Source organism: Crinia signifera, chromosome 2 (genome assembly GCF_055691185.1).
Source record: "Crinia signifera chromosome 2, ASM5569118v1, whole genome shotgun sequence".
Lineage (NCBI taxonomy): Eukaryota > Metazoa > Chordata > Amphibia > Anura > Myobatrachidae > Crinia > Crinia signifera.
This window is the reverse complement of record NC_139218.1, coordinates 247,443,852-247,454,896: the sequence shown is the minus strand read 5'-3', so window position 1 is coordinate 247,454,896 and position 11,045 is coordinate 247,443,852. Positions and strand designations below refer to the sequence as shown.

General features: G+C 45.5%; 2 protein-coding genes across 3 annotated transcripts in view; one reads left to right on the top strand and one right to left on the bottom strand.

The window, feature by feature from the left end:
• Nucleotides 1–1,922: 1,922 nt before the first annotated feature.
• Nucleotides 1,923–7,899, bottom strand: LOC146060704 (uncharacterized). The gene is made up of 3 exons (XM_083174226.1): nucleotides 7,760–7,899; nucleotides 4,960–5,233; nucleotides 1,923–2,743 (listed from the first exon to the last, which is right to left on the bottom strand). The coding sequence occupies exons 1-3, from the start codon at nucleotides 7,850–7,852 to the stop codon at nucleotides 2,646–2,648; spliced, it is 465 nt and encodes a 154-aa protein (XP_083030352.1). The 5' UTR covers nucleotides 7,853–7,899; the 3' UTR covers nucleotides 1,923–2,645.
• Nucleotides 7,897–11,045, top strand: part of BBX (BBX high mobility group box domain containing) — a 67,498-nt gene continuing 64,349 nt past the window's right edge. For both annotated transcript variants that reach the window (XM_083174225.1, XM_083174224.1), the window contains exons 1-2: nucleotides 7,897–7,996; nucleotides 8,248–8,424. In XM_083174225.1, coding sequence (XP_083030351.1) covers nucleotides 7,922–7,996; nucleotides 8,248–8,424 — 252 coding nt within the window. In that variant the 5' untranslated portion in view covers nucleotides 7,897–7,921. The remainder of the gene's footprint in view (nucleotides 7,997–8,247; nucleotides 8,425–11,045) is intronic.

The window sequence follows — 11,045 nt, the reverse complement described above, 5'->3', positions numbered from 1 at the left end:
TCTGCCTCCTGAACTCTGATCCCCTAGTCCCCAATACTATTTGGTAGGTGGGATTCTCTAGTTTTTAATTCCATTAAAATCTAAGAAATTTATTTCCGGGAACTGGAGATATCTGCAGTCAAGCAAGCTGTCCTCCCACCAGAAAATGATGAATAATAAGCCCACTCCACTATACACCCCTCCTCTGCATATTAAACATCCGCTACCACCCTGGAAGTTATGTATCAGTGCCCCTTCATTCAGCCCAATGCCCCCTTCTCCCACCTCATCTCCCACCATCTGTGCAGTAAAAGGGTAATTAGTGGAAATTACTCATCCAGGCCCTAAATGCTGAGCGGTTGATATAATACCCCCTACCACCCGCGGGACATTTAAAGCTTCCCCCACACCTACCGCTGGAGGATTGGTAGGGGCCCCAATACATTGCTATGCCCAGGGGTCTACACTGCTGTTGATGCCCCTGTATGTATATGTATGTATATATGTATATATATATTTTATTATTATTATTATTATTATTATTAATAAACATTTGGTCTATCTATATTACTTTACCTGACCCGGCATATACTGGGTCACCTAAGTGTCCATCTCCGTGCTTTGCTCCGCCCCTCTGGAAACCCCCTTCTGCAAATCCTGCGTTTTCCCCTGCAGGGGGTGAACACAGGGGTACGCCCAGAGCCGCCACTAGTAATGTTGGGGCCCAGGACTGACCTTCAACCCCCCCACCCCCATCTAATGCGCCGGCTCCCGCCTCCCAATTACTTACCAGAGGTGGTGTCGGCGGTGCATCAGCATCTTCTCCTGGGACTCAGGGCTCGGAGCACTCACTGCAAAGTGCAGCCTGCAGAGCGCCAAGCCCCTCTGTATCCTAGGATGGGCTCTCTGGAGGCTGCACTGTGTATTGTGCGTGCCTGGCCGCCGGAGCCGGGTGGGGGCATTTGTGCGGGGGGAAGGGGGGTGCTGTGCCACTGTGGGCAGATTCCCGGGCCCCTCCAGAGGCTGGGGCCCGAGACAGTTGTACCCCTGGCACCCCCCTGTCCGCGGCCCTGGGTACGCCTAGCGTTTCATGGGCGTGCACTCAAAAACAGTGCACCCAGGAAAATTCTGGGTGTACCACTAAGGAATGCAGGTCAAGGTCTGCTTTCAAGGCAGTCTAGACTCACTCTTATTACTGAAGGGGAGAAAAATAATTCGATGGTGAGCAACCATCGAATGATTTCTCTCCCATTCAGGCCAAATGTTATCGAATGGGTATGCAAATTCATCCGATGGCATGCCAGGGAACGGGGGATTCGGAGATAACAACAGGTGGCGTCAACCTGTTGACTATGCTCTGTATATATGTATCAGGCCTCATATGAGATTTAATTGCACAAATACAGTAAATATACCTTAAATAAGGTGAAGAGCGCAAAGTTCTACAGTACCAAGTAATAATTCGATAGTACGAAATAAAAGAGCACTAGTGCCTCCAATACTATAACATTAGGGGCTATGCCGGACTACGAACATTTTGCAAAAAAGTGTACTTGTTTAGTTTCACGGTGGCAGCGTCTCAGTCGCAGCAGCGTCTGTGTCCCCTTGCGGGGCTCGCTTTGCTCGCCCACGCTACGGGCTCGGTGGCTCCCTAGGCTCGCCACGCTATCTAAATTCAACTCCATGTCAACGTGGATAGTGGGGGTATGAACTAATCACGTTGGCATGGACTTTATTTTAAAAAGTTTGCTGAGCACCGAACCTGGAAGTAGCAGGCGGCCATGCTGACGCCGTGAAACTAAACAAGAACCCAAAAAAGTTACAGTTTCAATTTATATTTACAAGAATACAAAAAAGAACGTCCTATATTTCGGGTGCACCTAATCATGTGTAAAATTTTACTTTTATTAAACAATGTTAAAAACTGCAAAATATTTAAAAATGATACAAGACAAACAATTAAGTAGGAAAATACAATTGATTAAAATGAAGGTGGCAGACAGACAGCACTCTCAACTACACTTATAATTTCATGAACGTCTGTGTGTATCGCCTAGACTCTATTGTGTTTTGACATGCGGTGTTTATCACAGTATAGCCCTAATTACACTGGCTCAATTTTTGTGCTGGATCACATTACATTGCTCAGTATATCACAGACAAAGTAATCCCATATTGGTTTAGTAGCATATACACACATTGCCTGTGTAGGGTTCCCTTAGTGGGATATGTATTATAAGTCAGTTTATCTGGGCAAACACTCACTATGGCAATTAATCACCCACTGCAGTCCCGCATGTGGGGATTAGAGTCAGCTTTTAAACCAACAGCTCCCTGTCAGCTGAGCGTGCTTTAAAAGTAAGCACGGTGCTGCACGGGTGCAATGGGGCTGGATATCGGGGTTAATGTCCCACCATGTAATCCCAAGCACCTTTACAAGGGCTTTAGGGTATGAGCCACTTGCGAACACATAATCAGTAAATACAATGGTAAAGAAAATAACAAATTGTAAGAGCGCTGATCAGCCTGCGCACCGCTAGCTGGCACGCGCTTCGCAGATCAGCTTCTTCATGCCCCGATGGATGATGTAGGTAGAGGAAATCTATTCTGTCTTTCTGGGGTAGTTTGAAAAACTTTTCCCTAAGCTTAAGAATCACAGCATCATGCTAAGTAGCAGAGAATCTTCCAAGGGTAAAGTAGCCATCACATAACATAAGCAACCACAATACTCTTCTTGCAGTAACTCCAGCAGTCATGGACATAGCTGAGAACAAGATCAAATCAAGAGATGCTTTACATAGAAATTATGCAGAGAGCGGTTGAATTTATAAGTTTTTATGGTACTTGTTTCCTAGAACGGCGCCCACTAAGCTATTTGCTTAGTGGGGTATTCTGCGTAGGGAAATCGCATCGCATGGGCCATTTTAGTGCCGTGTGATGCGATTTTTTCATGTAATATTAGGTATACAATAAAAATATGATTGTATGTCATAAAATGACATCCTCCCCCCCCCCCCCCCCCACACTATCCACACCACCCCGAAGCCTGGCAAGTGCAGCGAGCCCAGCGTGGGGCATAGGTACACGTCCTACAACTTTTTCATACCCCCACTATCCACGTTGGCATGGATTTGATTCTATATAGTGTAGCGAGCGCAGCGAGCCACAGAGCCTGAAGCGTGGCGAGCCCTGCGAGGGGACGTGGAATACATGTAAAGTTATCCACACTATATAAAATCAACTCCACGCCGACGTGGATAGTGGAGGTATGTAAACGTCGGAGGACGTGTTCCGCCGCCGCTTGCCACATTTCGGGGTGCCGTGGATAGTGGGGGTGTGCGTAAAACATCATTGTATGTCATACATTGTATAGCTAAAGTAATGGCATCGCACACCTATAAAATCGCATGTGATTTTGCGGGAGGTGCGATGCGATCCCCTGGGGCACACAGAGCAGTGAATAAATTACATTTAAAAAAATCGCATTGCATCACACGGCACTATAATGGCCAATGCGATGCAATGCGATGCGATTTCCCTTGCGTACGTAGAAAATCTGAGCGCCGTTCTAGGAAACAAGTACCGTTTTATTTTTTTAAATTGAAATCTTATCTTCTAAATCAGTATGTATAGAGCTCCAAACTGTGAGAGTCCTAGATGCTAAAAATAGATACACTCAATTTTAACCTTTTCAGTGCCAAGTGAATTTGGAAAAACAGGTGAAATTGCCAAAAAAACTTTTGTTATTCATTATAATAACTTGGGCCCTTATTCTGATCGGTGCGGATATTCCCGAATTCTTACGGTGCGGCCCGCACGCCACGGTGTGCTGCCGCGTGCGGCCATCGTCCGTAGAAACGCCCACGTGTCCTCCGCATTCGGACGGACTCACTCTTTAAGAACAGGGCGTGTTTACGGACGACATACAAACCATGCGTGTGCGGGAGAAACACTCCGATTCTGCACGGTATTACAGAGTATTACAGAGTATGCACGGGAATACCGCATCCGAACGGGAGTCAAGCGGTGCTTCCGCACGTAAGCGGAGTATTTACGCCAAACAACCCACTATTATGTCTATTCTGCAATACATCACATGACCCACTTATTCAATTACCTATCCTCATACAAAAATGCTTATTTGGAATTGGAATCAATTAGATGCCAATATATCCTTACAAGCATGCCTAACACATGCATTGCACACATTAACCCTTACAGCAATTGAAGTGCAATGGTTTCAATTAAAGCACTGACAAGCGTCCTATTAGTGAGTAATGAGTAAAGGAGTCGATTCTATTGGGTTCAGGTGTTAATGCTTGTAGTCATTAGGCGGTCCGTTCGCCTACCGCAGGAACGAGTGGTGTCCGCAAAGCAATAGTAGCCTTTTGGACACCGCACATTTCTTCCCTTTTTGTTCGCGTGCATTCGGAGTGGTATCCGAATGCACGCCCCCCAACATAAGTGTACTCCCCCGTGTCCGCCCATGTTTCCGCCCCGTTTTGCCCACTTTGAAACTACGCCCATGTGTCATTCCGCATGACGCCCATAATACGCCCATATTTCCCGACTGATTGCGGTGAACAGTTTTGTACGGGATTTGCCCGAACAGGTACGGAGTCAAGGCGTGGCACATGCGCGTTGCGTTCTCCACGCATGCGCAGACGCCGTAAAGACGCGATCCGAAAGTATGCGGAAAAGTACGCGTCAATCAGAATAAGGGCCTTGTACTCTAACTTGATAAAAAAAACACAATTTATTACACATTCAGTGACCAAATTAAAATTAAGCAGTATTCTTATATTGCTATGCAAATAATAAAACTTTTAGTTAATAAAAACAATATAAAGGGGCTAGTGCACTAGACTTAGAGTCCCATGATTCCTGGTATAATGGAATGGTATATTTGGGGGATCTGTCCATTCCTATTGAGCCCTTTGGAGCACTCCCAAGAAATATAATAAGGGGATGTTTGTTTACCGTCCACTCTTGGGGAACAGTCCTGCGCTGTTAGCGGCCTCCTCAACAGGTATGTAGGCTGGTCCAAGTTGGTGTCCAGTTTACTTTGGAGTGAGCGCTCAGAGCTTGTTGGAATTGGCTCCTGTGCTGAATATGGTGGAGGATTCAAATTAAGGGCTGGTTCAGATGGATCCCAATCAAGGATGGTGGATGTATTCTGATTCCAGGATTCAATAGGGTCTGGGTGGCACTCCTGACACGTTTTGCTGTATTCCACAGCTTTATCAAAGGATAGCTGTAAGACAGACAGGAGTAACACAGAAAGGGTGGCAGTGAGCATAAATAGACTGTTAGGATGAAAGATGGTTGGATTTTATGCGGAAGGGTGGGAAGATGATCAGTACTGGTAAGGATAAAAATAAGTACTGGTAGGATAAAAATACACAATTGTCACAATGCTTAATTGATAGTGATCTCGCTTAAAAAAGACAAAAAAAATACATAAAAGAACAGCATCTCAGCCGTTAGTGCATACTCCAGTAGTTACACTATCCTAGAACCTCAGTTGTGGGTAGGTGCAGGGGCGGCAACAGAAATCTTGGGGCCCTCTACAATGATACTTCTGGGGCCCCCTACCTAATCTTAAATCCACACAACCCTCTTCTGCATGAGCCTCATTTAACCTTTCGCTTCTCCAGATCCTGCTTTCAGGTGCAGATTTCTCTCATTATCCATCCTGCTGGCATGGTTCCTGGCTGCTGCTTCCTGCTGGCCTGTCACTTTCACAAAAGAATGCAGAGCACTACGAGCAGGCAGGGCAGGTAATTTGCAGAGTGCATGCACAGTAAAAGTACAGGAGCCAGAGACTGAGGCAACAGCACCAGCGGCGGTTGAGCACACGGCCTGTGGCCCAGACTGTGCGCACACACAAAGTAGACGGCTCTGAGCGCCGAGAGGCAGGGCGCACACACAGCAGACGGCAGTGGCACACAGTGAGTCAGTCAGACTCAGCCACACACAGATGGTCAACAGTAGACGGCCAGGCCGTGAGGGTCACTGACAGGCCAGCTAGTAAAGGTGGAGGCTGTTCCGGGGCATGAAAGCTCTGGGGCCCTTCAGATTGCTGGGACCCATCACATTGGTCCCTTGACCCCCCCCTGTAGCCGGCCCTGGGTAGGTGAAGCATAGCGCACTGTCCAAAAAATTGAACATTTAGAGACATTACACCTCATTGGAACTTATTTATACAAGGAATAATCATTTCTTTAAACATTTGTTCAAACAAGATAGCTATGAATTGTGTATTTTTAATCCTACCAGTACTTATCTGTATATTTTAATTGTGAAGAATAAATTTCTGATATATGCGATTTTGCGGCAGGTGCGATGCGATACCCTGAGAGAGCAGCGAATAAATGACATGAAAAAATCGCATCGCATCGCACATCGCATGTCACTAAAATGGCCCATGCGATGCGATGCGATTTCCCTACGCAGAATAGCCCACTAAGCAAATAGCTTAGTGGGCGCCGTTCTAGGAAACAAGTACCGGAGCAGCATATAATTAGAGTAATCCCTAGATAAATACTATTTTGTTCATTGCTTCTGGTATCAGTATATGTGTTGTACTTTTATACATATCTCTGCCTCTTTCACTCCAGAACCTTACTGCCCATGTCCTTCAAGTAGCTCCATGCCCTGTGACCCTCCAGCCCCCTCTAGCTCTGTCTTCAGCTAGCACAGAGCCTACTTCTCTTAGTGGCTCTTCTTCACTTCAGCATAGGTAATGCCATAACATCACATATGACATGCCAGGAGAGGTAGCTGCTGGGACCTGTGGAGGAGACGAATACCGCCCAACAGATGTGTGAGTACCATGAAGGTTGGGCCGCAGGTGGAGAACTCTGAAGCCACCATGACCTGAGAAAAGGGGAGTTGGCTGCAGCGCATCAGAGACATTAGCGACGCCTGCATCTATTATAGTGGGTGGCCATTAACCATTGATGACTCAAAATCATCGATGGTTTATGACCGATGTTGAATACTTTTGCCATCGATGGGGGAGAACCAGATGGTTTCCCTACATCGATGGCACAGCAAAACCTATGTTTTGCTTTATTTATTTTTTTTCAAAGTGCCGGGACATGGAGCATAGCTCCGCCCCCGACACCCGCGAAGCCCCACAGGCTAATCACTCACACATAATAGATGACCATCGTTATGTAAAACTATCGATGGTCACCCGTTGCATAGTTTTACGCTATCAATGGCCATGTGCACTTTTGAAATCGATGGCAACCATCGATGGCAAAGGCACCAATGGCCATCCCTACTTTACAGGGCCTTGGTGCAATAAGGACCAAAGTGTATCAAAATGTCTGTGATAAGCTAAAAACAGAACAGAGAATTACAGCAACATTGCAAGTTTTTCCTCACACCCCATTACGCTGCTCAAGTAAAAGTGACGTCGCAGCTACCGTAAAGGGCCAATATGATTACACGTTTATTCCTTCACCTGTAATTAAATTGCAACCTATTTACATGTCATTATTTTTTTTAGAAACCAAGCCAGCAAACCTCATCATCTGATATGTCCCTCTGCACATCCTTGAACAGAGGTTGAACTTGAACGAGCGCCTGCACCTAGCGCTATCAAGCTAATCCCTTCTATACTGCTGCATTGACAACGTTAGAGGAGATTTTATTTTCTTGTTTTGCTTTATTTGTCCTCTTTTGGTCCCCTGCCCCCCTTGCCTGATAGTTCTCTCATTCCTCCTTACTCTTTCCCTCATACACTTCTTTTATTACAATTGAGACGTACTTTCCCATATACACATGCAGTAATTATACTCCGCTCCGTATCGCTGATGCCCAGCGTCACGAAATGGAGGACCGCCGTGTACCCATAGCGCATGTGCCGCCAGCAGCAGCCTCGGACAGCTGCCGCAGCTCAGTCTCGGGTCCCCCCTGCAGCGAACAAGACATGCGCCGGCAACTCTCGCGTTACCTGGGGGCGAGCGGAGACGCGAGAGTTGCCGGCGCATGCGCGCTGAGCACGGTGAGTCCCGGAGAGGTGCTGGTACTCAGTCCCGGCGTTGAGTACCGGCTGAGGAGAAGCGCTGCTCTCCTGTCACTAGTAACAGAGGGACAGAGTAGGGACGCGGCCCCGGGATGCTCCGCCTGCCCGCACGGCGCATGCTAAAGCAAATATCCATTGTTTGATCTCCGCGCAGACTTTCTGACGATGTGTTATAGTTAGTTTGGCTGGGCCGCTATGATGGTCTAACTGTGATGCATTGTGTCATGCAGGTTACAGTGATGAAAGGCAGCAGCAGTAGCAGCAGGAATAAGGAGCACTCAGCAGCTGACGGGGACGGGGCTGGGAAACGACCAAAGAGAAAGTGCCTGCAGTGGCATCCGCTGCTCGCTAACAAGATCCTGGACTTTTCCGAAGAGGAGGAGGAGGAGGAAGAGGACATAGATAAGGTTGGTGGCAGCTGCATGCATGCACGGCTTCATCCCTAGCTGCGATCGTGCGGGGATGGGGCGAGAGCAGGCATGGTGCACACAGTACGTGACACCCCTCCGGGGCCGCCCGAGCAGGGGGACGGCTGCATCCTCTGCACATTCGCACTCCTGCACATATGGCCCCAAAAGTTATGCAATGACTTGTAGAGGCGGCAGCTACCTGCAGTCAACTACACATCCATTGCTAATGGCATCCGTTCTAGCCTTTGCAATAGGAATGTTGTACTTTATATTGATTTTTCAAGTCTTTTATCAGCCATCACAAATACTGGACTCTATTATTCCCGATACTTTATATATAATTACTTGCTTATGGTCTCTTCACTACTCTTGATGGCCAGACAGGGCTACTGTGAGGTGGCCCAGCAGCAAATAGCCTGTACAGGTCCCCTTGGCTCCTCCCACCGTAGTATGCTACATGTTATTCCACACAGCAGTGTGACGGGGGGGGGGGTCATTGGATAACCTACTTGTTTTTTTAAATAAATTGTATGTTTTATTACTATTGCACACATTTAATTCCACCAACTGCAAAATTATACTTAATTTTCAATTTCCTTATAACTGTATATAACTTATGACGGGGACCGCAGCCGATATAATTAGCATGATATAATTAGCAATATTGGCCGCTCGTCCAGTTACTGTGTGTACATAATGAATGATATCGCCCACCAATATTGTTTAGTGATGTCGCCTGGACCTGTTGAACAGGTAGGTTGTTTGGCTATATAGCCAAATTGACCTGCATATTTAAAAGACATCAATCGTCAATAACGATGCACGGGAATGTGCATCGTTATGATATTGCGTTGACACACTAAACATTATTGTGAGCAATATCACTCAGAAACCCCTTTCTGAATAATATAATTTACAATATCCTCTTGTGTGAATAGGGCTTTATGCTGGATAAACACCTAAATATTTCAGTCCAATGTATGCGGTGGAAACAAAGATCTGGTAATGTATGGGCGCATATGAGAATTGAACGTTTGCTCTTAAATGCTGGAAAACAGACAATGGTCATTTTAGACAAATTGGTTAAATCCATTTGATTTAACACATTTCTGAACAATAATTTTCGTTCATTTGATCCCATACGTGACCAGATTTTTGTTCCCACTAGGCAGATTGGACAGATAAATCTTTAGGTGTGTATCCAGCTTTACATGCCTATATTACATCTAAAGTTAAACCATCGCAATGATGCGGGGTGAGGCAAAGCCTCTCCGGTCATACTCTAGACTAAAATTCTATGAAAAATACAAGGAATCTATTATAAATATAATCTGTGTATTTTAATAATTTCTATATGCATGAACTCTACCTTTTCAGTACCGGATATACTGCTGCACCTTTGTATAATAGAGAGTGATAAACAACCAGCCAATCAGCTCCTACCTGTCATTTTTCAAACCCAGCCTGTAACAGGACAGTTAGGAGCTGATTGGATGGTTGTTTATCGCTCTCCATTTTATCACTTGTTGAAGCTTGATACATCTGGCCCATTGTGTGTAAATCTGTCTCTGATGCTAGCCAGTGCCCCTCCCCAGCCATTTACCTCCCCACAGGTCACTGAACCATGCGTTATCTTTTTTTCGTCATAATCTTATTCCATCATTATGAGGCCTTAAACAGAAAGGATAACATGCATTCATTTGGGGACAGTTTCTGCAGATCTACAAAATCTGTTTCTGTAACTATTAAATTAAGTCTGGATGGTTCTAGAAACATCACACTATTCAGCGGATGTATTGCTTATGATAGATAAAAAAATATATATATATATCAATTTCATCAGCCTTTTTAATGTCTTGTCAATAAATACTCAGTTATACCATTTTCAGACATAAGACCTGGTAACCTTCTTGTGTTTTTGCACCAAAGAGTTGTTGTTTTTTTTCCATAGGAGATTAAGATGTACTAAGTGATAAAATGGCTGCCACTTTATCATTCCAATCAGCTCCTAACTGCCATGTTACAAGCTGTGTTTGAAAAATGACAGTTCAGAGCTGATTGGCTGGTGGCTTATCAGTCTCCACTTTTCACGGCTTAGTGCATCTCCTCCTCAATAGGATGCCTGTTACAAAACATTGCTAAAACATCAGGAAAAAGTGCTTTTTGCTCCCAATGTTTCATCACACCTAATTTACTACCCCCTAAATCTTAGACCTGGCAAATTTCCAGGTCAGCCCCTTATAGTTATTAGCCTGGTTTACCAGTCTGATGTCATGTCACAGTCATACATGTCATACACACACACATATGTCTTACACACAGTTGCATGTAATATACACACGTTATATATCGGTCACCAGACCTCACTATAATATTGCTAGGCTGCACCTGTCGCTATAACTCCACAATGTAGCATGGATTGCAGCAGTACACATTCTCCATGCAGCACCAAACACCAGCCGGAGGTTTCTAGAAGCAATCTGGGAGTAAATTCTGCATGTTTCAGATAAGCCGGATTGTGTACCTGGCCTGAAAGTCCCAGGAAAAAACCCTGTTTATTAGAAGGGGCTCCAACTTGGGAATGCGTTTGCGGGTTGGTGCCTTTCAGACCTATATAA